Source organism: Cupressus sempervirens, chromosome 7, assembly GCF_028749045.1.
Source record: "Cupressus sempervirens isolate cs-2001-9-10 chromosome 7, ASM2874904v1, whole genome shotgun sequence".
Classification (NCBI taxonomy): domain Eukaryota; kingdom Viridiplantae; phylum Streptophyta; class Pinopsida; order Cupressales; family Cupressaceae; genus Cupressus; species Cupressus sempervirens.
The window spans coordinates 432,995,219-433,022,830 of NC_143124.1; the positions used below are offsets into that span (position 1 = coordinate 432,995,219).

At 37.7% G+C, this 27,612-nt stretch overlaps 1 protein-coding gene across 1 annotated transcript; it reads left to right on the top strand.

Moving 5' to 3' along the window:
* Positions 1-810: 810 nt before the first annotated feature.
* Positions 811-26,842, top strand: LOC149547404 (uncharacterized). The gene is made up of 10 exons (XM_089791631.1): positions 811-1,015; positions 1,332-1,603; positions 23,165-23,928; positions 24,093-24,281; positions 24,410-24,518; positions 24,681-24,739; positions 24,856-25,033; positions 25,150-25,211; positions 25,626-26,154; positions 26,505-26,842. Exons 2-10 carry the CDS (start codon positions 1,471-1,473, stop codon positions 26,630-26,632), a joined length of 2,151 nt encoding a protein of 716 aa, XP_089647757.1. The 5' UTR covers positions 811-1,015; positions 1,332-1,470; the 3' UTR covers positions 26,633-26,842.
* The last annotated feature ends 770 nt before the right edge of the window (positions 26,843-27,612 follow it).

Here is a 27,612-nt window from a genome sequence, read left to right on the forward strand (position 1 = left end):
GGATCAAGAATCCATATACTCCAAAATAGAAAACCCAAGGATCAATCCATAAAGTGCATAGTCAACTTACATTCAAAGCATGCACAAAACTACAAAAATTGAGAGTACACAACCAGTTTAATATTTATTATAAATATAACATACTTTAAAAATAATATAATAAACATTTGAATTATAAGTTTTGAAGAGTTTTTTTTCAAAAATTAAAATAAAAACTAAAGTCAGTCCAGAAACACAAATATAGATATAATGTAATATAAATATTTTTTACTGTAATAAATTAAGTATTTTATAATTGATATCTATGATACTTTTTTATATTTTTAAAAATTTTTAATCAATAATTTTTTAATAATAATTTATCTATTTTTGAAATATTTAATAAAATAGAATATTCTATTAAAAGGAAAATACTAAATATATTCTTATAAAAAATAATGAAATATAGATTTTCAATGCATATTATTTTTCTTAATACAAATATTTTTAATTTTTTTTAAAAATAAAAAATAATTATAATTATTTATTTATTAGTAAAATTTGTTTAAAAGATTTTTCAATACAAAATTGATTTGACAAAGGAGATTGTTTGCCTTACAACATGATTTTAAAACAATTTAACGAAAAACTAAAGCAATTTTGAAATATATGAATTACCCTTATCAAGTCGGGACTAGTAAAATCATGACCACCATGGCAAATTTCCTAAATTCCTGCTTTGAAACTTGCCGAGTAAGTCGCGGAAATCATAATCATCATCTCTTCAACGATTATAGCAACTACTTATGCCGACTTAAATTAAAGTCGCGTATACAAACAAGAGTGAGAGCAAAGGAGTTTGTTGCCAGGCATTTGTAATAGCTGAGACAGAATTCGCGAATAATGTTTTGCTGGGTGCAAATATAGGAAAACAGTACATTCATAATAATAATATTGTGCGGAGCATTTAGGGTGTACCAGTCGTCAGACTCCGTGACTAATTGTAACTTGTGGTCGTGCAGAGCTGATATTTTTGGTAAGTAACCCTTTTCTGTTTTGCAAACAATCTCAAAGTGGGCATCTCATTTTTCCTGATTAAGAATCCATTTTATCCTCGTCAAATTTGTTATCATCTGGTTCCTTTATACAATTTTCGAAAGCTCATCTAACTAAACGAGGAAAAGCGTAATAGGCCCCTAGAGTTTCTGGTGAGAGGTTCAAATGGACAGCGGGTAATGTTTAATTAGCTAAATTCAACCATCAGATAATTGCTTCATTCGTTTCTGCATGCGTTTTGCTTTTCATGATATTGGTATACCCATTTGACAGTAGTTTCTGCCTTCTGTTTTCAGACTTGCAGGGTTTTAGGCTACACTTTTTAGGGTTTAGTCTGTGCCAAACCATAGTGTTGTTTTAACCAAATGCTACCGTAAAGCCTAGTGGAGAGCTCTTATTTTAATCCTTAGAGAAGCAAGGAGTTGAGAAGTGAAGATGGCATCAAAGGGAAAGCAACGTCCTGCACCGCAGATTGAGGAGCAGTCTGATACCAAAAAATTGAAGTTGAGCACAGATGGCGACGAGGTGGCCCAAAGAGTACAGCTTAATCCCGCAGACTGCAATCTAGGTATATATTAAATGTGACTATTTTTTACATTTTTTTCAAAATTGTAGAGAGATATGCAAATTCTAGTTGAAGAACTCTTACATTGCTCACAAAACTTGCTATTGCTTGCAATTCAAACTAGTTCATGAGCAATTTACTTAAATGCTCCAAGATGAGTCATACGTTTTTGGTAGTGACTAGCAAAACTCGTCAATTACTAGTCAAAGACCCCGAACTTCTTTAATGAGGTTTGATTTCATTAACACCGTAGAACCAGCATATCAATATAGTAGAGATATATGTAAATTCTAGTTGAAAATCCCTTTCATTACGCACAAAACTTGCAAATGCTTGCAGTTCAAACTAGTTCATAAGTTGTTCACTTAAATACTTGCAGATGAGTAACTCACAAGTTTTTGGTAGTAAGTTGTTAAACCTTGTCAATTACTTGTGGAAGACTTCTTCTGTTGTAATATTTGTCATTGCTGGGGTTTTCATCACATTCATAATACGATGCCATGGCCAATTCCATTGGGGGTGATGCAGCTATACCATCTAGTTTGAGGAGACACACACACACATTGGCAACAAACATTAATGAGCTTTAGTTGTAAAAGAAATTTATAATTTATTAGTTCATGTATATTTAAATGTAATGTTGATATGAATTGAACCCATTTTTGGATTTATGATGTGCCTTGGGGAGTTTGTGGGCTGTATTAATATGGCTGTCTTTAGTTTCCACTCACTTTATGAGTGTCCCTTGGGCTTTAGTTTGCTTTACATGGTGTGGGTTTTTTAGTTGAGTTTCCTTTATACATTTTTCTCAACAAAGAAAATATATCAAAGTTTTCTGTATTATAAACGCCTAATTTTTTTTGAAAATTTCATCAACTGTAAACAGGATGTAATGCAGTAACTTTTCCACTCTTTGGATTCCCTGGATCTTGGGATGGGCAAGGTCAGAGCATAGTGTTGTATCTTTCTTTAATATGATCCAAAAAACTTGGATATTCTATGAAACCAAGAAGAATATCACTTGATGATTATGAGGAGAGTTGTATGTCTAATATCTATTAGAACATGCTGCAGTAGGTCTGGACGGTGAGCCACAAATCAATCATGAAGATAAATATCATCACAGAGCATAGCCAAACGCCATCACATTATGCTGGAAGATGTATTAACCTGGAAACTGATGTCAGATGTTGTACATGTCTTATATGGCACTGAAACAGTAGGTATATCCCCTAAAATGTCATCATAACTTAAAAGAAGACACCAAATTAACAATTACAAACAACATGAAACGTTTTTAGGTCTTAGCACCCCCCTATCATCAAGAAATATGGCTCAAAACCATAACACTTCACCCAGTCAGCAATGCACCCACCCCAATGACATGGTATTACCTATTTCTTTTGATTGCAGTTACATTTGCAAAGTGTATGGTCTGCAGGGATAAGAAATGCTATCCAAAAAACTCCAGATAAATGGAATCATATGTTCAAAAATTTATGGCCAACAAGCGGATGTTATGGCCTGCCATTAAATCTGCAAATCATCATTACACAAACACTGATTTTCTGTGGGCATAGATGTATTCTGTTGAATGTAATATCCTGAATCATACAACTGTGAATGTCCTTTTATTGGTGGGCTTTTTCCCACTAGTGTTTTCCACATAAATTTGTGTCTCTCAGGTATTTGTAATGTGTATTGCTTCATATGCTTCCTTTAAATTTTCTTAATTCAATTTTTTGACAGATTTGATTGTTTTTTAATCACATAATCAATTATTTCTATCATAGTTGAAAACATGGACTTGGCTATGGTTCCACTGACCCAAAATTTCTAAAAGCTTGGGACTTGCCAGAAAACTTGGGAAATATTGGCAATAATTGAGTAAATTTATCAAACAGTTTTAAAATACATAAATTTGTTAAAACATTCTTCAAAAACTCACATATTACTAAATTTGTAGAGCATACCACTAATTTTTATCATACATAAATAAATATGCAAGCCAAATGTAGAGGGGTGTTCAACTTGGCCCAAAATTTCTAACAGCTTGGGACTTGCCAAAACACTTGGAAAAAATAGGCACTAATTCGGCAAATATATTAAACGATCTTAAAATACATAAATTTGTAAAAAAATTCTTCAAAAACTCACATATTACAAAATTTGTAGAGCATACAACTTATTTTCATCATATATAAATAAATATGCAACCATGTGTACAGGGGTGTTCAACTCAACCACCATTTTGGGATGATGGGATGAATCTGCTTTTTAGACAATTGCAGGGTTGGGTCACTATTAGCAATAATAGCTTTCATTTGGCTAAGCATGCCATTGATGCAGGTATAGAGCTATTTGAGAGCATGACCATTGGTGTCTCTAAATCAAATGTCAACAAAAACAAGTTATATAAAACATGCTATGCATCTCATGTTTTGACTAAAAATAGCACTGGAACATAACTTTTTCCACTCCCTTCTCTTGTTCATCCTTTGATTTCTTCCACTTATTTCAAAATTTTCTTTCTTTTGTTGATGTATTCGAGCCTGAATAGCATTAACAATTCACAGATAAATTCAAAACACCATAACGCCAGAGATACCCTGGGAAAGCTTTCCTACTTGAGGGAAAAACTCAGGCACACCAAAAAATACCCTTTTATTGAATAATAATCAGTGTGTCAGCATAGAGCTCACAAATTTTGAACCTTAACAGTAGAAGATTACACTTTACTCTCTTTACAATAACTGCAACTAAAGAATCAACATACATGAAGAACACTATATGCAGTATTAATAGTCATCTACAGAAAACAATGCCAGATCAAACTGCACGCTTAATAATGTTCACAAGAAAACTACCACAATAGATAATACCTCACAGATAATAATCCAAATAGCCAAGGCTTCAAAATGAATAATTGTAATGTCCAGATAACATGCCATGCGACTGACTAGAATGTGAAAACAAAATCTCACTTGCCATGAGAACAAGAGGACATCAGTTGTGCCAAGGTCTTGAGTGTCTGGATAAGAAAATCTTGCCATCACAGGAACTATCACAATTCTGTTATACCAAGTCCCGTACCCATACTCTGTATTCCTGTTCACCAGCCACTGCCTATCTCAATCACAGAAAACACATCGCAGATATACACCAGACGATGCTTCTGAGAGTCCTATCTTGCATAGCGATAACTCAACATCCAGTTACCCGACTCAGTCAGATGAGCATGTATCTCTTTGATGAATAACCGTTACAACACGTGAGACACCTCAATTCCACAACGCTACACCCAAGGTAAGACTGCCGAAAACATAAACCGCTAGATAAAAGGCAAGGTGAGATGGGGAGACTTGGAGGTCTGCGGTATCAGTACTGGTGCTGGTATGGCAATTTTTCAAAATAGAAGACGGGGGTACTGGGAGACGGCAATATTTTTTTAACAGTTTAAAGAGTTTAATACTAAATTCATAATAGTAAAACTATAAAACTAAAAGCCTAAAGTAAATACTAATAATAATGTCACATTAATATAGAGTCAAATAGTTCAAAACTCACATAATAAAATTACTGTATCTCAAAGTCGTATATGATTTCTTAATATTGCATATGACCATCATCTTTTCAGATTAATAATCGCTAAGATTATCATTACATATTCAAATTTGAAATTCAAAAAAATCTAAGTTGATGCTAAATTGCTGATATGCAAACAAAAATGAAAAACCTGTACAATAACAAAAATCAGAAATTAATCTTGTATCTATTACGATGATGGTACTATCAGTATCATCTACTTCACAATGTTGTGATCATCAATCTCAAGGTCTTCAGCTATCATGCTCTCAAAAAAATCATCACTCTCCATGTTGGATTCCATGTTATTATCTAAATAATATTCTAAATTATTTTAATTAATGAATTATTTTTGGTCAGGCTGGTTTCTGGAATAAAAATAAAAGATTGACAGTGTATCTAATGTTTTTAAGTTATTAAATAAAATATTAAAATAATTAAATCATTAAGTCATTGGTTTTGTTTTTTTTGCATTAAAAACATTAAAATGAGGGCCAAAATACATAAAATAACTAGTATTATATTTTACATTTATTTTTTAATCAGGAGACTTCGGGGAAACTTCAGTTTTTGGACTTGGAGACTTTGTCATGAAGTCTCCAACCTTTTTTGAGGCCTTCGGAGATGCATCTGCGTCTTCAGGACGTGTCTCCTAGGGGAGAGACGAGTCTACCTTTAACACTGATAAAAGATATACAATTTTAGATTCTCAGAATTGTGGCACATGAGTTGATTGAGGTTATCATAAGAAGTAGAATATACGTTATTGAATATTATGTAACCCATTAATGCAACAAGCCAAAAAAAATGCTGAGATATAGGTATGCCACAATGAACCAAAATGTCACAATGGAGAAATCATAGTCAGACAACGAAGATGAATTGCCATAAGAAACTGACGCCAAGTCAGCATCCATCTGATGCTGGAAAGAAGATACACGAACAAAGAAAACTGAAAAGGGGCAAACCAAGACAAGAAACGACATAGCATTAGATGCATTAAGACAACTAAGACCACGAGAGCTGAGAAACTGAGTGCAATGAAAATCTTTCATGAGACCAAGTTGCAAGCATCACAGGAGCAACAATGAGAGAAGAAATTCATAACAACAACAAGAGGAACATGCTGGTAGGATACAAACAACATGAATTCGAGTAAGATATTTATCTTGAAGCTAGCTCAGGACTCAACATCTTTTATTAGTCACTTTTACATAATCAATTATAATGTACAGGTGCAATCAAAAGGGTTGAGCATTCCCACACTACTGTTAACTAACAAATAGAGTCCTCATACTATGTGCTGAGTTATAACAAGAATGACTGAGGATACATCAATAATAGGTACAAAACAAAGATGACACTGCAATTACAATTCATTATGGTCTCAAGGAACCCAAGCAGTCTAGCCTAGTGGGTCATCACTCCATCTCAACACTTTTCCTTCCTGAACAAACTGCCTGTATGGGTGATCATCACCAATATTTTTACATGGCTGTGCTATGGCTGCTGAGGGAAGTACTGCAAGCGGAACAGCTGCAATCACATTGACTCTTTCATGTCTGATCTAGTTCATCTATAACCCAAGCAGTCCAGCCTAGTGGGTCATCACTCCATCTCAACACTTTCTCTTCCTGAACAAACTGCCTGTATGGGCGATCATCACCAATATTATTATGTGCCTGTGCTATGGCTGCTGGGGGAAGTACTGTAAGCGGAACAGCTGCAATTGATTTGACTCTTTCATGTCTGATCTGCTGCCTCTGCTCATCTAGCTCATCAGTGAACCTGTGAAATGCCTCTTCAAATGGTGATCTCCTACCTGTGGTTCCGACCCAGGTGAATCTATGGGAAAGTTCCCACCAAAACATGGTCAAAGATCTTCTGTGTAACAGGTTTAAGAGTTTCTCTTCATTCATTTTCATAATGACTCTAACCTGCATAGAGATATAAAGAAAATGAGTCTCCACTGAGACTTGGTATGGTACCTAGCTCTACCATTCATCATTATTGAACTTTTAACTACAGCAAAGAATTTCTATAGATAAAAAAGACCAAAAAATTACAGCATTTATTGAGGCTCAAGAACTTCACATTTAGAACATCCAAGATAGTAAAGCACTGTTACTTGGGGATAAGTCCCTAGAATATTTTCAGTCATCCCAATCTCGGAAATGTCCCGTAGACTTGGAGACACCTAGGGGACTTTGATTTTGACTTTGACTCTCAAAGTAACACAAATTTGGCATATGAAATCTGCTGAATCTTATATTTTATGATTCTATTATGTATAAGTACATGCTTTATCCATGTTTTCATATAAATATTTTAAATTACTCTTTATATTTTAATTTTCCCTGTTATATAGCCGTCCCCATTTGCTGTCCCTTCCCAGACCCAAAATCGGCAAATTTTTTTGCCATCCCAAAATCCCATCTTGCTTTCCCTTGTCATCCATGTCCCAGAAACTTGGTGGAGCATAGTAGTAAAGATATCATTTGAATACAATCTCCAGTTTTCTTTTAAAAGTAGACAATCAAAAAACAAGTGGTGGGTGGATTCACGTCTTTTAAAAAGTGAACAGATATTGAATTCCACATAGGGTTTCTGCAATGTCCCCTTCTCGGCGTGAGACTTAATGATGCCTAGTTGGTCTATTTTTCCATTCGGATAGGCTCAGGACATTTGTTTTAGGATGCCAGCCAACCATAGAAGTCTTCTGCTTTTAGTAGAGGAGATATTTAAGTGGGAGATTGTAAGATTAAAGTAGATTGCTTTATTAAGTTGATTTATAAAGTACTTTGTTATTTAAAGTCACTTTATGACTTAAGTGACTAAAGACAAAAATCAGGGTTTTGTCCCACATTGCTAAGTTGCACTCATCTCCCCTCACTTCGAGGTTATAAAAGGAAGTAGTTGCATTGGGATTGTCACTATGAATATATGTTATTGTACAAATCCTAAAGGTTGTTTAAATGTGACTGGATATTTCCCAAGGATGAAACCCCTGGAGGAAAATAGTGAGGCTAGATGCAAACCTAATATCTCACATCGCACTTCAGAACAACGATTCGAATTGATACATTAAAGGCTTATAAGAAGCTGGAACTTCAACGACAGAAGGAAGACGGGTGATTGAAGTCAGTTCAAGGCAGTTGGCATGTACAAGTCAGTAACTGATAGTTTTGTGCTTGGACAGCAAGAAGAGAGGATAGTTGTCCCATAACTAAGATAGTGGTGGGAGGACCTTGCGTGAATCATATTGTCATATGATATTGGCTCCTACATTATCGACGTTTTGCTTGGCATCAAACCGCTAGTAGCAGGGATTCATGTGAGAGTTGGAGGACGCTGGACGACACCCCAAGCTTTTCTTACGAGGCATACTCTGCACGGGATACCTTCACTGCAGTGGCAACGAATAGGAGCTAGTCGTAAGAACAACAGACGAAATTGATGAAGGTTTGGGATGGTGTCTAAGATGGTCTAACAGTGATCCCCATATGGCAATAGCACAGGCATTCCATCCCCCAAACACTGGCAGTTGGCAACCTTGGAAATCATGTTTGTATTCTCCTTATCTAATTGCATATGCAATATTGATTGTCTTGGTTATTCTTCACATAAATTGGAGTCCAGTCAATGGTGTTTATGACCAAAATTTAGTTGCTGTTAAGATCTTGATTCGATATTACATTTTATGTTATTGTGCCACTTTTAATGTCTATCTTGAAGTCACCATTTCATAGCTAATATAACTCTTCTTTGGCATCCGAGTTGTAAATCAGTGAAGTGATATTAAAATATTGCTCGTTTAAAATCCATTGATTACGTGTTAACTGTTTGACAAAAAGAAAGTTAGTTCAGATTTGAGTTTATTTGATCAAATGAAGAAGGGATCATTACAGTGGCATCAGAGCGGTAAATCCTGCCATGTTGGGAAAATTTATTATGTAACACGCTGGATTAAAGGGGAAAAATGATAGCCAGGTACGAGGAGGAAACCTTATAAATTTAGTCAGAACAAACAAAGTCTTCAGATCAATTTGACATAGAGGATAGTTATTTAGTGGAGAGGATAGTTATTTAGTGGATGAGGTGTTAACTTTTGGAACAGGTGAACAATCTAAATAGGTTGAATAGGCAAAAAACACTCATGGTTCATAATGAGACTGAACAGGAATGAGAAGTAAGGGAAACATTGCGGGCTATTAGAGATGGGTAGAACAACATCGCTAATGCGCTTCAGCAGCTTGTAGGTACTATGCAACAACTAGCTCCGGCTAACAGGAGAGCCCCAAACCATCACAGTGGAGGTGGTAGTGTGGCAAGATCACCTCGAGTTGTTAGGGCCCCAACATGGAACACTGATAGGCCTTTAATGCCCGTTTTTAATTCAGAGGAAGAGGTAGCACCACCTGTGACATCAAACTTACTGCCATAAAATGTTATGGCAATGTACGATGAATGGGATTTGTTCCCTGACCCAGTTAAACAGAATTTGTTCTTTATTGAATACTTAAATCAGAAAAGAGAGACAGGAAGACCATAGCAAGATAGGAGACTTAGAGCACAAAATAGGGATTTGAAGCATGCTATGAACAAACTATCTCTCCCTACTTTTGATGGCAGCAGTAAGACATCCATGAGAGCTTAGATTCACAAGCTAGATACCTACCTAAAACTTAAGCCCATGTCGGAGATGGAAGCCATTAGATTTGCTACGATGCATTTAGAGGGAGTGACATATGATTGGTGGCATCATGGGCTGGTCACCCAGGATCATGGTCTTATCACGTCTTATGAGACTTCTAGCTCTAAGCTGATCACTCACTTTGACAAGGAGGATATAGAATAGGGATTTGGCACAGCTGTGACAGGGTGGATCTCTGGATGATTTCATTGACGAGTTTTAATGGATTTCGGTGATGGTTCCAGATATGTCGGAACAACATAAGGTAATGCTGTTTACTGGGGTTTATAGGATAGATATAGAGGTTTGGTTAAGGTTCTTAAGCCAAACACTTTGGATGATGCTATTAAGATCACACACGATCTAGAGTCACCCTCTTCGATATTACAGCCTCCTAAGAAACCGTATAAGGGGTGCACTTCATTCCAAAAGAATAAGAACCAACATAAGGCTAGACCTTCCAGGGTGGACTTTGAGACACGAAATGAACTTAGGAGGAAGAAGCTATGCTTCACTTGCAGAGAGCCATGGAACTGGATCATAGATGCCTTGGCAAAGGCAAAATACATTATGTCGAGGTACTTTCAGAGGAGGAGGATGAGCCACAGGAGGGCAGCGATGTTGATGGCAGCAATGAGGAAGAAGGTGAGGAATGACCACCCAGAGAGAGAAAGAAGGAATCCATTCAGGGATAGCCTCCTATCATAGCTTCCCTTTCTAGCGATCCTACGGGGCATCCTTTTTGTTTGAAGGGAGTTGTTAGAGGACAGCGTATTTTATGTCTTTTGGATATAGGTGCATCACATAACTTTGTTAGCATGCATTGGGTTATGAAGAGGAAATTACAGATTGATGAATACCTGAGTTCGAGGTTAGAATGGCTAGAGGAGAGAGATTGAAGTGCACAGGGAAGGTGTCAGGACGCTCGATCCATTTTGATGACTTCTTGAGAGATTTTTATGTGGTCGATTTGGATGGACTAGATGCCATGCTGGGAAAACAGTGATTGCAAACTATTGGCAGGTACACGGTTGATCATACTAAGATGCAGCTAGAGTTCTTACAGGATGGTTGACAAGTGATCCTCAAGGCTATGGCAGAGGGTGAACCCAAATTGATTTCAGCCCACAGGATGGAGGCTATTATGAGGCATGATGATGTGGAGTGGGCAGCACACTGTTTCATCTCATCTAAGGCTATCGTAGACTTAGGACAACAGTTTCATATCGACATTCAGCCAGTGCTTGATAAGCACAAGAGGGTTTTTGAGGACACACCTGCGGGCATTCCCTCAGATAGAGGGTTTGAGCAAATCATTGAGTTAGAGGAGGGCACCATCATCACTACACCTTATCATCATCCCAGACACTATAAAGAGGAGATAGAGAAGACGATTAAGGAACTTCTAGACATGGGACACATCAGACCTAGCTCTATTCCTTTTGCTTCTTCAGTTGTATTGGTAAAGAAGGATGGCACTCTTCGCATGTGTATTGATTACCGTGCTCTCAACAAGAGGACAATCAAGAACAGTTACTCTATCCCTCACATTGATGAGTTATTGGATGAGCTAGATGGGACAGTTTACTTCTCAAAGATTGACCTCAGATTGGGATACCATTTGATACGGGTTCATGAGGAGGATGTGCATAAAATAGCCTTCAAATGTCACTATGAACACTACGAGTTCTTGGTTATGCCATTTGGACTTACTAACGCGCCGACTACTTTTCAATCATGCATGAACCATATTTTTAGAAAATAGTTGCGAAAGAGTGTGTTAGTATTTTTGATGACATCTTGGTTTTTAGCAAAACTTGGGAGGAGCACCTGCAACATTTAGATGAGGTACTTAGTATTATGGAGGAGCACTCATTATTTGTGAAAGAGTCCAAATGTGAATTCGGTTTAATTGATATTCTGTACCTTGGTCATGTGATTGGTGTAGATGGGGTAAAGGTACACCAGGAAAAGATTCAGGCAATCCTAGATTGGCCACCCTCGAGGAATGTATTAGATTTGAGGGGTTTTTTGGGTCTTTGCTCTTATTACAAAAGGTTCGCTAGAGGTTTTTCACAGACAGTAGCTCCCCTCACCGATCTCACACGGAAAGGGGCTTTCAGGTGGACATTTGATGTAGAGGTAACCTTTGATAAGCTCAAACAGGTGAGATGAGCACATGCCTAGGCTTGGCATTGCCCGATTTCTCTCAGATGTTTGTATTAGATTGTGATGCTTTAGGGAGCGGGATTGGCGCAGTTCTAATGCAAGATAGGCATCCAATCGCTTATGAGAACAAAAAGCTCAAGGATGGTGAGAGACTGTACTCCACCTATGACAAGGAAATGTTGTCCATTATGCATGCTTTAGCCAAGTTTATATAGTACTTGGTGGGTGGTAGATTTACAGTTAGGACGGATCGCAACAATTTGCACTACTTCTTAGAACAGAAGGATCTAAATGAAAGGCAACAAAAGTGGGTCAGCAAGATTCAGGCCTTTTTTTTGACATCGAGTGTGTCAAGGGTAAGAACAATGTAGTGGCTGATGCGCTTTCCAAGAGATCTTTAGTGGTAGAATGTTGTGCTATTTTTGACATTTCGGCAAATTGGAAGTCCCAGTTGCCAAGCATGTCAAGTTATGGATGGACAACATGTACAAGGTAATTGATGATGTGATTTTTTATAAGGATAGGATCTACCTCGTACTAGGATCTAAACTCAAGGGTAAGATTATGGAAACTCTTCATGATGCACCATCAGCAGGACACTCAGGTTTTTTCAAAACCTATAGATAGGTCAGGGAAATGTTTTCATGGAAGGGCCTCAAGGACGATGTCCTCCAACATGTCAGAGAATGGCAGACTTGTCAGCAGAACAAGTCAGAGCATGAGTTTCCAGCCGGGTTATTACAGCCTCTTTGTATGCCAGTGTACAAATGGGAGAGTATCTCCATGGACTCTATTACAGGATTGCCGAGGGTGCAGGGCAGAGATTCCATTTTTGGGGTAGTGGACAGATTGATGAAATTCACTCATTTCTTTGCCATAGCAGCAGATTGGTTGGCCTCTCAGGTAGCTGAATTATTCTTTCGAGAGGTTTTTTGTCTACATGGTCGTCTTCGCACCATTGTGACAGGGATATCAAGTTCCTTAGCACTTTTTTGGTAGGAACTATTTAGATTTACAGGTAGGGAGTTGACACCCAACACAAGTTACCACCCCCAGAAGGATGGGCAGATGGAGATAGTAAACAAATGGGTGAAGGGTAATCTCCGAAGCTATGTGGCAGGTTAGCAGAGGGCTTGGTGTCATGCCCTAAATTTAACAAGGCAAAAGACGACCAAATTTTTTTTTTTTTTTTGGGTACCATTGTGGTTAATAATTCAATTGTCTGCTAATGTAACACCATTCCTACATCCATATAACTTTCAAGAACTTAATAATTTTTGAGAATGGTTAGGTGTGTTAATGTATGTATCTTTATACTTATAAAGTGTAGTTGCGTTTTATGCCAATCCCCCTTCCATTATTTTGTTATTTTATTATTTTTCTTTATTTATGTATTCAATTTCAAATGAGCTCTTGCACATTATCATTTCGTTAAGCTTCTAACAAGTCCTATACCATCATTTGGACTATTGAAAAGGTAAATATGTGTATACACTAGTTATTTAATTTTAATTTCTCTAGAACTTTAGTTTTCAACTATATAACGTTGATTTGGATTATCAAATTTTATATAGTTAACTAAGGGGCATGCTCAACTTGACAACCAACTACTATCTTGTCTGCATTTGACCCATTAATCAAGTTCTCGCTCAGTTTAACTGTAGCATTATACTTTACTAATTCAACTACAATTCTAATTACCATTTTAATTTTTACTAAATTTGACTACAATTTTAGTTATTAATAAACTTAACTACAACTTTAACTACCATTCTAATTATTTTTAAATTTACTACAATTTTAATTATTAATTATTGATAAATCTAACTACCACTTTAACTATATGTTAAATCCTTAAAGTATTCTTTTTCCTAACAACCTACTTCCTACATACATTCCCTTCACATTATTCATAAATAATTACCATTAACTAACCTTTATAATTCTACCTTTATTTCAACACACATTGCTACTCTACCATCCCAAACACCATAAACAATTATATTAATCCAACCCAAAATATACCTACCCACCTACTTTAACAAATATTAACATATTGGTCAGACCATTAATACATTTCCATGAAATAATTAGCACTAATTAAATAACACTAAACACCCCATTATCCTTGCAATTGTTTCCTTGTTTTCCCAACCTACCTCTAACACCTACCCCACCTAAGGCTTTACTACTCCCTAGGTGCCTATACTCCTAGGAACATGCATGGGCAAATGTCCCCAACCTTGCTCAAGGAAAAATTCTTTACCAAGCGCCTAATGATTCTCAAATAAAGGTGAGGTGACCAAGGAAAAAGGTTCTGACATATGTCAGACCATGTACCAGCTCCCATGACATCACATGCGCCTAGAAGGGAGCTTCAAAAATGAGGCGTACTTTTTCCAAAGGTGGCTGCCATGTGTCAGGGGAGGTGCCTTGTACAAGGCAAGGGTCACATCACCATTTTTACATGCACCTAGATGTTTTAAAGAGAGTATGATGCATTCAGCCTTGCTTTTGTTTTATATTTATTTTTGTTTGAACTTTATTATTAATTGGTGGTGAAAGTATCTTTTGAGTATATCCTAGTTTTAAGGGATAGGTGCCTTGGCCTATCATAGTCCTAGACTTGACTTAGTTTTGAAATTTATGTATTATTATTATTATTTTGTTGGGTTTTATAACATAGTGACATGTGATTCATAGGAGACTTTTCTTACAATGTCTAGGAGCTAGGTGTTCATTAGTTGTTGAGTCTTATCCCTTAGTTAGGATATTGTGTAATTAATATTTTATGCACAAGATTCCTAAGACATTCCTCTGAATAAAATATTGGTCTGCAATAGAAGGGACTTCAATTTTTTTTGCATTCTCATACATTTTCGAGAGACTAAAAAGTGAAGCTACAGGAAGTTTTCTCTTTAAGTTTAATACATTTATTTTCTTTCTCTTTTTTAGGAGGCCATATTTTGAGTTGCCCAAGATCTAAGTTGACTTCCGTACTAATTTTTACATTGCAAGTTTGTTGTTGCTAAGACATCTATCACATCTAAGGATCTATTTGAAAGTGAAAACAAATGAATCAGTTTCCATGCATATGCAATAAACTATCAGAAAATAAAACTTTCTTTTAATTGTATCTAATGCATTATATATGATTTTACGATTCAATCACCCATGTTTTCGAATTGAGCCAACCATATCAATAAGGATCTACAACAACCATGAAATGTTTTTACCAATTGATTTATAGACCAACATAGGAAGGAATGTCTCATTGCTTAACTTCTTCATATTACATCAAATCACATAATGTGAAACTTGCAATTATTTTACTCAATCTGCCTTGCATAGTTGATACTAGGATTATCCTTTATGAAGAACTCATAAGATTTAGCTTGATCTAAATGCATGTATCTTCATAAGTGTAAAAGCTTGATCATCAAATTTTAACATACCCTTCCTTACAATGAATATTTCCATACAAGACAACTATATACAATTTTCTCAAAACTTCACTTTACACAACCACAAGAATGTACATAAGAAGTAGATCTCATTTTACTTTACAATGAAACAACAAAGGAAACTCAACATCCCAACACATTAGGGAGTAACATGGGAAGGATTAGTCTTTCCACACACTTAACTATCAACATTTCCAAGAGTGAAACCCTAATATTTTCATAGGAACCATCCTTTCAAAACCTGCAAAACAACACAAATTTGGAACAATGGAAGCTCACCTCCCATCCTAGGCTTCTATGAAACCATCCACCGAGTAGGGGAAACAAGTACAAACGAGATACACACAACATTCGATAATGCATGAGAAACATACAAGACAAGACATAACATTCCCTTCCAAGGTTTGCACATTGATTCACCATTGGAATCATTGACACATTGGGTGAAGGTGGACTCTTCAAAGAGGAGAATGCCATATCCATAACACAAAATCAGATTGCAATTGCATTTTTGCCTCTTAAGGCTATCATCAAATCTCCTCCTCCCACATGCACTTATACCGCCAAAACAACAAAAGGCATATGTCTTCAATGGAGCCCATACTCCATGAAAGAAGAACATCTCCTCACCATGAGGTAGATTTTCTCAATTGCAATGTTGAGCCCAACTAACCCCTTAACCCAAGACTTCTCTTCCCTCCCAAGGGTGAGTGAAGTCTTCACACCTATTAACAAGTTGACATTCAAATCAAGAAAAAGGAAACAAGAAGATCAAGAAAGAGAGCCAAGAAAATCACATGAACACAATACACCTTCACAACATTACAACACAATACCAAAATTTACACTACAAAGATTCACATTACAATGCATGATCCCATAACAAATGCTCCATGTTTTGCAGATTCATTATACAATGCTAAAAGAAAAAAAAAGGTCATGGTATGAACACCAACCTTGGTCCAGGCTAAAGGAAATGATATTTGTTGTAGAGCTTCCTTAGTCTCCCTCCAAACCCTAACTGTCTCTAAACTTAGAGAGTGGGTGAACAACCCACTAGTTTGTCCAAAGCTCTTTAAAAAGGCATTTCCCACTATCTATTTTGGTAGAAACACCAAGCCACTTCCTCTTACAAACTTGTCTCCCTCTAAATTTGCTATATTTGACTTAGTGGAAACATGGGAGAGAACACATGTGACAACTTCATTTTCGAATTGGTGGAAGAAGGCATTGGTAAAGGGGCCCCCTAGGCTGTCTAGGCACTATTATGGTCAAAATTAGGTGCCTAACATGTTATACTATCATATGGGTGGCTCATTTTGACATAAAAGACACTTTGGGACCACCTAATGACCCCTCAAAACCCTAGCCAAGTCCAATTTCGAATTTCCTTTGATTGTGACCCATCCTACCCCTTGTCAAGTGGGTTTACTTACTCATTAGCAAGGTAATTAGTTTTAGGGTAAAATGCCACCATGACCAAAACCCTAGATGACATGTCATTAACACACAAAGTCCACAAGTGTCAAGTGACACATAAAAGCACATTCCACATCATCATGACATGTCTCTAATGCATCTTTGAGATTAACAATTTCACACACAAGACAACTTACATTTACGAAATAAAATACATCACAATGAGGCTTTTGAATCTTCCAAAGATTCGTCGTGGTTAAACCGTGTTCACATAGGTTTGGAACTTGTTTCCCCCAAAAATTTTCATGGTTTCACTTCCTGCACATTAAACTCGAGCATTAGTAGTCCAAGGAGGTCACATAAAATATATATCATACATGCACATAATTCAAATGTTACGTAATCCATATTAACATAATTCAATTAAATTTCCTTTCCTAATTATTTCAAATAAATCCTTCAAAATGTTAAAATATCAAAATCTGCATATCATAAATCATCATAATCAAATGAACATTTATCTGCATATTACATCAAATCATAAATCATCATAATCAAGTTAACATTTATCTGTATATCACATTAAATCATAAATCATCGTAATCAAATTAACATTTCGCATCACATCATAATATTCTATTCTATCATGTGTAAAATTGCATCCATATTTGTTCGATCATTCCATACATAGTATCAGGTTCTTAGTGCATATCATAAATGCGAAACACTATTGTAATGTCAAAATCAATAGATAAAACAAGCCACTTTCCATCTAAGTCTCGAATAACTGTCAAAATATCAAAGTCCCGAATATCAAAATGCAAGTAAAATATCTATGCTATGAGGGGTTGGGGTGAGGCCTCACAGTTGGGTTAAGTGGTTATACCTAGGGGAGTATTACTACAACTCCTACCACATGTCCATCCAGATGACTCCTCTTCGAGCTCTCTATGGCAGTGAATCTCTATCGTTCGTAGATCTGGCTTTGCAGGACAATAGAGCACCATTAGTTGGGGGTTGGATACAGGATCAACATGACATTCTCAGATCTCTTCAAGAGAACATTCTTTAGGCTCAGATTCAGCAGAAGATGTACATTGATCACCATTGGATAGAGCGGAGTTTTGAATTGGGTGACATGGTTTATCTTTGACTCGAACTGTACAAACAGAGTTCCTTGAAGAAGAGTGGGTATCAAAACTCCAGCCTAATTTTTTTGGTCTTTATTGCATTACTTGGATAGTTGGGGAGGTCACTTATGAGTTGGACTTACCAGATGACAGCAGAATGCATAACGTTTTCCACGTTTCTTGCCTCGAGAAAGCGATTGGTCAATGTGTAGTACCCTCCATTGGATTCCCTCCACTTGATGAGGAAAGGAAACTAATATTAGTTCCAACAGAGGTGATAGAGGTTAGAGAAAGGAAGCTCACTGGAAGGATTTACCATATGAAGATGCCGCTTGGGAAAGCGAGTCAATCCTACAACATCCGACATTGAGATTGCTTGAGGGCAAACAATCCCGGGAAGGGAGGATTGTAATGTCCCCTTCTCTGCTCTAGACTTAGTGGTGCCTAGTTGGTCTATCTTTCCATCCGAATAGGCTAACAACATTTGTTATAGGATGCTAGCCAGCCACAAAATTTTTTTGGTTTCAATAGAGGAGATATTTAAGTGGGAGATTCTAAGGTTAAAGTCACATTGCTTTATTAAGTTGATTTATAAAGTACTTTATTATTTAAAGTCACTTTACGACTTAAGTGACTAAAAGACAAAAATCAGGCTTTTGTCCCACATTGCTTAGTTGTATGCACTCCCCTCACTTTGAGGTTATAAAAGGAAGTAGTTGCATTGGGATTGTCACCATGAATATATGTTATTTTACAAATCCTAAAGGTTGCTTAAATGTGATTGGATATTTCCTAAGGACGAAACCCCTTGAGGAAAATAGTGAGGCTAGACGCAATCCTAGTATCTCACATCGCACTTCAGAACTGCGATTAGAATTGATACATTAAGGGCTTATAAGAAGTTGGAACTTAAACGGCAGAAGGAAGACAGGTGAAGTCAGTTCAAGGCAGTTGGCATGTACAGTCAGTAACTGGTAGTTTTGTGCTTGGACGGCAGGAAGAGAGGATAGTTATCCCATAGCTGGATAGTGGTGGGAGGACCTTGTGTGAATCTATTTTCATATGATATTGGCTCCTCCATTATCAGTGCCCTGCCTGGCATCAAACTGACAGTAGCAGGGATCCATGTGAGAGTTGGAGGAAGCTGGATGGCACCCCAAGCTTTTCCCACGAGGCATACTCCGCATGGGATACCTTCACTGTAGTGGCAGTGGACAGGAGCTAACTGTAAGAACAGCAGATGGGATCGATGAAGGTTTTGGATGGTGTCTAAGATGGTCTAACAGTGACCCCCATATGGCAACAGCACGGGCATTCCATCCCCCAAACGCTTGCAGTCTGCAACCTTGGAAATTGGGTCTGTATTCTCCTTATCTAACCGCATATGCAGTATTGATTGCCTTGGTTATTCTAAACATAAATTGGAGTCCAGTCAATGGTGTTTACGCCCAGAATTTAGTTGCTATTAAGATCTTGATTTGATATTACATTTTAATATTTTATGTTATTGTCCCACTTTTAATGTCTATCTTGAAGTCACCATTTCATAGTTAATATAACTCTTCTTTGGCATCCGAGTTGTAAATCAGTGAAGTGATATTAAAATAGTGCTTGTTTAAGATCCATTGATTACACATCAACTGTTTGACAAAAAGTCAGTTAGTTCAGGTTTGAGTTTATTTGATCAAAAGAAGAAGGGATCATCATGGTTTCCTGACAGACAGTCTGTGTAGCGGGAACATCCACATAAAGCAAGCCTTTTTTAAGTTTTTTGATTCTATAGATCTTCTCCAAAAAGCTTTCATAAATAGGTTCCAGTTGAAGGTAGAGGAATTAGTGGACCAAATATTATTAAGTTGATTAATGATGGAATTGCAGTTTATGAGCAGCTGGAACAGGTATTTGGCCTTGGTGCTGGTCAAGGTGAAGCCGTCAGACCATTTAATCTGGGAGGATCGATCCTCAACCACAGTTCAGTTCCTAGGCAGTTTCAACTTGCGGCAGGCATCCCTAAGGATATAATAAGTTTTCCTACGGTATTGGGAAATATTATATTTCTGCCCAATTTCTTGCCAGCTTAGCATCTACATTCCTTCACTGCCTATGTCCGAGCAGAGCAGCCCTGCAGAAGAGCCAAAGGTTTGATTCCATGGAAGAGGTTTCACCACACCAACTTTGATCCACAAATTGCATCAGTATCATCAATGATTCTGTTATTAGTGATCTAGTGCCTAACAATCTCCCAACCTTTCCAGATATGAATACATTGGATCCTGCAACCTTAAATGGATAGTTGATTGAGAGAATATCATTCATAGATGCGTTCCTCCAGGATGATCCTTTAGTAGGCACTGCCCTTGCAATATTATGCCTTACTGAAATTTTCCAAGGTTCCTAACCACATGTAACCTTAGCTGTCCATTTAATGGCTAGGGTAATTCAAGGGTAATTCCTTGAATTCTCAGGTCCTTGAGGCCCAGATCCCTACATCCTTCCCCATTGTGCACCACTTCCAGTTTACTGTATGTCTCCTTTTATCACCTTTGCCATCAGACCACAAAAAATCCCTGATCTGCTTTCACACATAATTGATTTGGGCTTGATTGAACATCAAGCAGAAGCATTCTAGACAGCTTGTAAGGACAAGGTTTTTTGACAGATCTGGAATCTAGCAGCCAGAGAAAGGTAGTGGCTCCTACATTAGCTGATTTTCTTGTCAATCTTGCCCTTGACCCATCCCCACATCTCATTAATATTGGGTTTAACTGAAGGGAATGCCTAGATATCTGACTTGGTAGGAAGGCACTCCTCAAGCCAGTGAGAATTTATGGCACCAAGTAGGGGGCGATCCCATCCCAACATCACTGATTTAGAGAGTGACACTTCACTCTTTGATGCATTGCAGAACAGGTTCAGTTTGATTCTCAAGTTGGAAGCATTAGATTCATTTAGTTGTACAATAGTTTCCATGTCATGAACCAATTGAATAGTGGACAGGTCTTCACTGTTGGGTGGCAAAACCCCACTAACTCTAGGAGATAGTGTATGATCTCTCAACAGATATAATAAGGCATCAGCTGCACTTACATATAATGCTGGGGCGAGAGGGTATGCTTGTCTCATAGATCTAGAGAGTTCAAATGGCTCCGATTTGGTCCCATTGACTTGTACCCATGCCCTGACATTATTCATCAGAGTATGGACCATTTGGCAGAAATACTTGGGGAAAGCCAGGGCCCCAAGCATCATAAAAATGAATTTCCACTCAATTCTGTCATATGCCTTTTCATAGTCCAGCAAGAGCAGGCAAACTTGCTGGTTGGACTCCTTGGCCCATTCCATGGCTTCCCTACAAGTAAGCAGGTTTTCTAATATATACTGGCCTTTTACAAATCCAGTTTGGGTGGAGCTCATCACATGGGGAGGGGTATCTTCAATCCTTAATGCAATCAACTTGGCCAAAATCTTATATGAGACATTTAAGAGTGTTATGGGTCTCCAATTTTTAAAAGTGTTCTATGTCTTTTTGGAGTGAGCCTAATGAGACCACTGTTAATGTCTTTCCCGAGAAACTTCTTGTCAACGAATTCAGAATATACCTGGAGTAGGACCTCACAGACCCAACTGAGATTGTCTTTGTAAAACTCAACTAGCAGACAATCAGGCCCTGGGACCTTGTCATTGCTTAATGCCAGGATAGCTTTTTTGAATTTTGCAGCACATATAGGTTTGTTCAATACATTAGCTTCATCCTCTGATACCTTCTTTGAGATGATTTGTCTAATCTTTTCTCTGGCCAGCCCCTTACCATACCAGAATCCTCAGAGGGAAAAACCTTTTTGTAGGATGAGGCAAAGGTCTTGGTGATGTCTTCTCGGTTCTCGAGCTCCACCCCTTCATCCCAAACATAATCAATTCTAGTGTTTTCTTCCTTGTATTTTAGCATATGGAAGAAAAACTTGGATCTTCTGTCCCCATTACTGATCCAGTAAAGCCTGGCCCTAGTTTTTGGTCCCTTGTATTTTAGCATTTTACAGTTTTTTGAGTCTTTGGCTTGTAGTAAGACCTCCTTGGCCTCCACACATGCAGGCTCATTTTGTAAGCAAGCTTTCGCATGGATAGGGTAATTATGCAATTTGGTTTTTAGCTGCCTATCATCTTTTGCTTTTAGTTTTTTTTTCCTCCCTGCAGCTTGAAACATAGCCTTCCAACTATCCACCTTCTGGTTCCAGCTCATGATGGCATTGTTGTCCTTGCAAATAGGTTCTTGAAAAGTCTAATGATGTTTATGTCACTTTTCACTTCACCAAGGAGGTTGATATTGAGAGCAAATTGTTACTCTCCTCTCCCAGAATTAGCCACCTTGCCAAGGTGATATATTGTGCTTCTGATTAGATGATGATCAGACAAGGTGTAAGGTATGACCTGAACTGCAGAATCAATACTACCTCTTCTAGAATAAAAAATATCCTCGTTTACATAAAATCTATCTAACCTGTTATAGATCCTTTTATCTTGATGTTGGAAGTTAGACCATGTGAACCAAACCCCTTTGTGGTCAGCTTTTTTACCTGCTAGGGAGTCAGATAATCTGTGTTAGTTGATGAGTTTATCCTGGTAGAATTTTTCATCACCTTTGAGGGGGAGGATTTTTGAAGTGGCATGGTAGATTTTCATTCATTATATTACTGTTCTGCATTGTTTATGCAATATTTATTGTTTCAAATAATATAGATGTGACTCCTGGTTCTAGAAATGGAAATGCATTTAAGGTAACATTCTATGCGTAATAATGTTCTGACTACTTCTGAGGTGACATGGATATTTTACCCTGTTTGGACTCAAGTGAAAATCAATTATGTTCAAGCCAACATTTTACACTGGATATTCATTGGTGGTTCCAATTTTATTTTTTGATAACTCATTATTTCAGTAGTATAAGATCCTCAAATGCTTCAATGATGAGGTATATTTAATGGAACCCTGTTGGTTTTTCTGTATATGATTGATTTTACTCGTCTTATCTCTAAATCATTACCTGTGATAGTATGATATAACTTACAAATTTTCTTTTGTTTAACATAGCTTTATGTATGGTGTGCAGATTTTGACATTGAAGATAATGGTCTTCAGGGTCATGCTTTGCATGATAAAGGCTTTGCATACTGTTGGTCAGGTGCTCGTGCCTCTGTAGGAATAAGAGGTGGCAAATATTGTTTCTCATGTAAGGTCACTGCTACACAACCTGTTGAAATGGAAGATACACCCCCTGATCAGCAAAATTTGTGTCGTGTTGGTGTTTCAAGAGGTGATGACAATGTGGGAAGCCTCGGTGAAACTGGCCAAAGCTTTGGTTATGGGGGTACTGGAAAGTTTTCAACGGGTGGTAAATTCTTGGATTATGGTTCAAAGTTTAGTGTTGGTGATACTATTTTGTGTGCAGTGAACCTTGAAAGCCATCCTTTGGCTGAAATTTCCTTTTCTAAGAATGGGTCACAACTAGGTGTAGCTAAACGTTTTGATTCGGGTCCAAAGGGTATTGAAGTGACAGATACTCCCCTTAAGAAATTACATTGGGAGTCTGCAATTTTTCCACATGTACTTTTGAAGAATGTTGTAGTTCAGATGCAGTTTAGCATTGAGGATGGCCTTGTTCCACTGGAAGGTTACAAGCCTTGGAATGCTTCACTCAAGGATGGGAATGGTGTAATTGGCCCCCAATTTGGTTCTGTAAAGGAATGTGAAGTTCTAATGATGGTAGGGCTTCCAGCTTCAGGCAAAACTACCTGGGCTGAGAATTGGGTAAAAAGCCATCCAGAGAAGCGTTATATGCTTCTTGGAACAAATCTAGCACTTGATCAAATGAAGGTACATGTGTTTAGGGTAAATAGATTTAAATTATTTTATAAGTCTAAGAACCTAAATTAAATTGAATTCTGTTAACCAATAATGTATTAGCAGTTGTGACTAATATTTTGTTATAGTATCTTTGGGAACTAGATAAGAATATTTGAATTTTGGAAATGTTGCAGGTTCATGGGTTGCTGAGGAAAGGGAACTATGGGGAGCGTTTTGATCGGCTGATGGACCGGGCTACTAATATATTCAATACATTATTAGCCAGGGCTGCCAAAATACCCCGAAATTTTATCCTAGATCAAACCAATGTATACAAGAGTGCTCGAAAACGCAAGTTAAGGCCCTTTGTGGACTACCGCAAGGTAACAGATGTAAATATTTTTGTCTGTGATGCAGATAGATGGCTGAGACTTAAGACTTGCTAATACTGCCAATAAAAAGATGCTGCATTTTATGGCACATTTCTAATACTTCAATTTTTTTACTTCAGATTGCAGTTGTTATTTTCCCTCCTCCACAAGAGCTGAAAATACGAGCCAAAAAACGTTTTAAGGAGATGGGAAAAGAAGTTCCTCCAGAAGCAGTGAACGAGATGCTAGGTATTATGTTGTCTTATATATCTGTAGGCATTTATTGAAGAGGTTCTTCATGCCAAATAATTTGTAATAATTAACTTGCTCAAGCTACATAATTGGGATTTTATAAAATTTCAGTGGAGTATTTTGAATTTTCTCTATTTAATAGACTTTCTGGTTTTATAGCAAATTATGTACTTCCAACGAGCAAAGACATGCGCGGATCTGATGAGTTTTTTGATGAGGTGATTGACGACTACTTATTGATGTAATTGGTCTATTTATGCAAGTTTTAGGTTGTTTCTTTAGTTGGCTTGCTAACTCAATTATTTAATGCTGTGGTTTCAATGTGGCCTTTTAGGTGTGGTTCCCCGAATTAAAAAGAGAAGAAGCACATGTAATTTTGGAGACAGATAAGAGTGAACTAAAAGCATTGAGCATGACAAAGTCTCGAGATGCCTCACCTTATTCTCGTGCAGGTTCTGTTGCTAGTGTAACTGGTCCTAGAAATCTTCATACAGGAGTTACTCCTGCACCAGGTTCTCTCTCTGACATCTGCTATATGAAATCTAAAATCATATTTGATGTACATGGGTTTATGACATTCATAAATGAACTTGTCTAGGTCCATAATTATTGTAATTGATTCTTGCAGGTGGCAATTGGCGAGGTACTCCGGTATATTCATCGGATCATGATATGCATGGCCCACCTAAGGTATGTAGGGGTTAATTGTAAATGGAAAAGCTCAACAAATTTGTAACACCACATCATAAATGGTGCATTCTGATTAGAAATTAAGTGTTGCAGTTTATGTGATTTCTTGATTACCTTGTTTTGATAAATAAGTCAATGAATTTTCTATTCAGCCAGATTCAATATTTTTGTGAATAAGATACTGAATGACCTAGTTAGCAAGCAACAAAGATATGGTTTTTTGGTATCTTGTCCCAATCATCAAATGGAATGTAGGAAAAATGCTATTGAACAATAGATCTTGCTTGACTTGCGTAGTGTGAAATGTCCTATTCAATTGCATCACCAAAAATAATATGTTTTGCTATACATTGAACATTTGTGTGAAATAGCTGAGTAGATTGTTAAGCATTGTAGGGTAATGCTGTGTTGCAGATTGGGGATGTGCGGAGCATGCCAGACAGGGTGCACAGCACACCAAATACATTCCAAGGTACACCAGATTCATTCCGAGGTAGACCAGAGATGTTCCGTGGTGCACCAGCTACATTCCGAGGTATACCTGATTCATTCCGAGGTACACCGGAGATGTTCCGTGGCACACCAGATACAATGCACAGCACACCAGGCTTCCATGGCATGCTAGACAGGGTGCAGGGAACACCTGAAATGATGCAAGGGCATAGAGCAGAATTTGGGGACTCAAGGGGAAGCTTTTCAGTGCCAGCTGATCCTACACTGGGCAGATATGGAAGAGAGGTTGGAGATCAAAGGTTTCCAAGGGTGGATCAACCATTTACAGACCACAGGGATTTCCAGGATCAACCATACACAAACCAGAGGGGCTTCATAGACCAATCATATTCAGCACAGAGTGGATACAGAGATCAACCAAGTCTAGACCAGAGGGGTTACAAAGAGCAACATTACCCAGGCCAGGGAGACCCCTACTCTGTTAACACAGGTAAAAGCTATTCTAATTTGAGGTACTGTTGGTGCAAAAGTCTTGTCCATGTTAGTTTCTAGGTTTGTACAAGGAAGATTCTGAGTATGTTATGATGTTTTGATCTTTGAAATTTCTCTCTGCTGCGTTCTCTTATGCACACATGCACAATTTTCTGGTTTAGGAGGTGCCTATTGTGAATTTTTGAACTCATTTTTTCACCAGTGAATAAATATTGCAAATGCTCATTTTTATGAGGATCTTATTAAGTTTCTTATTTCTTATATTGTTTTGTATGTTTTTAAGTTTGATTTGTATGTATTTTAAAGCATGCTTTGTTATTAAAGTATACTCGTGGAATTCTCATGCAGACCCTCAATTTGGAAGACCCCAATCATATGGAATACCAGATCCAGGCAGGATACAGACTCGACCATATGCACCACCTCGCCAGAACTTTATGCCGCCACATCCTGGATGGGGCCATGAGCCATATTGAAAAATTCAAGTTACAGAATTTCTAGCTTCAAATCATAAAAATGATGGGAAGAATTTGAACTGAGATTTTGCATGATTATGAAGAAATATCATCATTATAATCTTGGGACTTTGTTAAGACAGCCTATTTAAATGAACAAAACATTCCAGAGGAAAATATGCTTTTGTTTTAGTACTCAAATAGTAACACGCAGACACATATTTGGAGTCATGATGATGCTCTTTGACATACTGGCTGCTACTGGTCTACTTCCAGTATTTTTTTTTGATCGGTAATGAAGTCTTTGTATTAATACTAAAAAAGAGATTACATATCATGAGATGCCATTAGAGGCAAGCAGAACTCCATATGTCGTGAACATTCCCAGACCAACCTAGCCCAAAGACCAGCCCAACAAAAACTGCCACCCAACCCATACACACATCATAGCAAAATGACCACTGGTGTTACAAAAATGTGGTCCAGCCACGTAGACCCCAGATTCCAAGCCAAAACACTACCCAGCCCATAATCAATGAAACCACTTTGCTGCATCTTCTCTGGTAAAATTCGGAAAACCAATGCTCATCCCCGCAGCACCAGCCCTGCCACGAACTGGCCTTCCACCAGATATTGCCGCATGGTCAGGAAGCAGGAAAAATCTGCGCCCTTTCTAGTTGCTTCCCCAGACCTAGCCGAAAAACCTCTCTCCAAATCAGCACCTAGCCCAACGCCCGGCTGACCAGAGGCATTTGCATCCAGTCAGTAAACATCCCAGGGTACCAACACCAGCCCGCTTAGAGCCCCTCTTACTCTGTCTCACCGAAATCAGCCTCTGGATCCTTGGCTTCCCATCCTCACCCATAGGTTCATTCAACTTCTGACATGTCACTTTGCGCTTAGTCACCACGTGTTCCCCAATCAAGACCCATTCCAACTCAAAAGAACACACGAACTCCAGCAAATTGCACCATCCCTTCCGGGCAAATGGGAGATTTACT

Bases quoted from the DNA above. Each gene is read 5' to 3' on its own strand.
- LOC149547404 (XM_089791631.1), top strand. From the start codon at position 1,471: ATGGCATCAAAGGGAAAGCAACGTCCTGCACCGCAGATTGAGGAGCAG. The intron at 23,929-24,092 runs GTACATGTGTTT...GAAATGTTGCAG, and splicing joins TAGCACTTGATCAAATGAAG to GTTCATGGGTTGCTGAGGAA. The intron at 25,212-25,625 runs GTATGTAGGGGT...GCTGTGTTGCAG, and splicing joins ATATGCATGGCCCACCTAAG to ATTGGGGATGTGCGGAGCAT.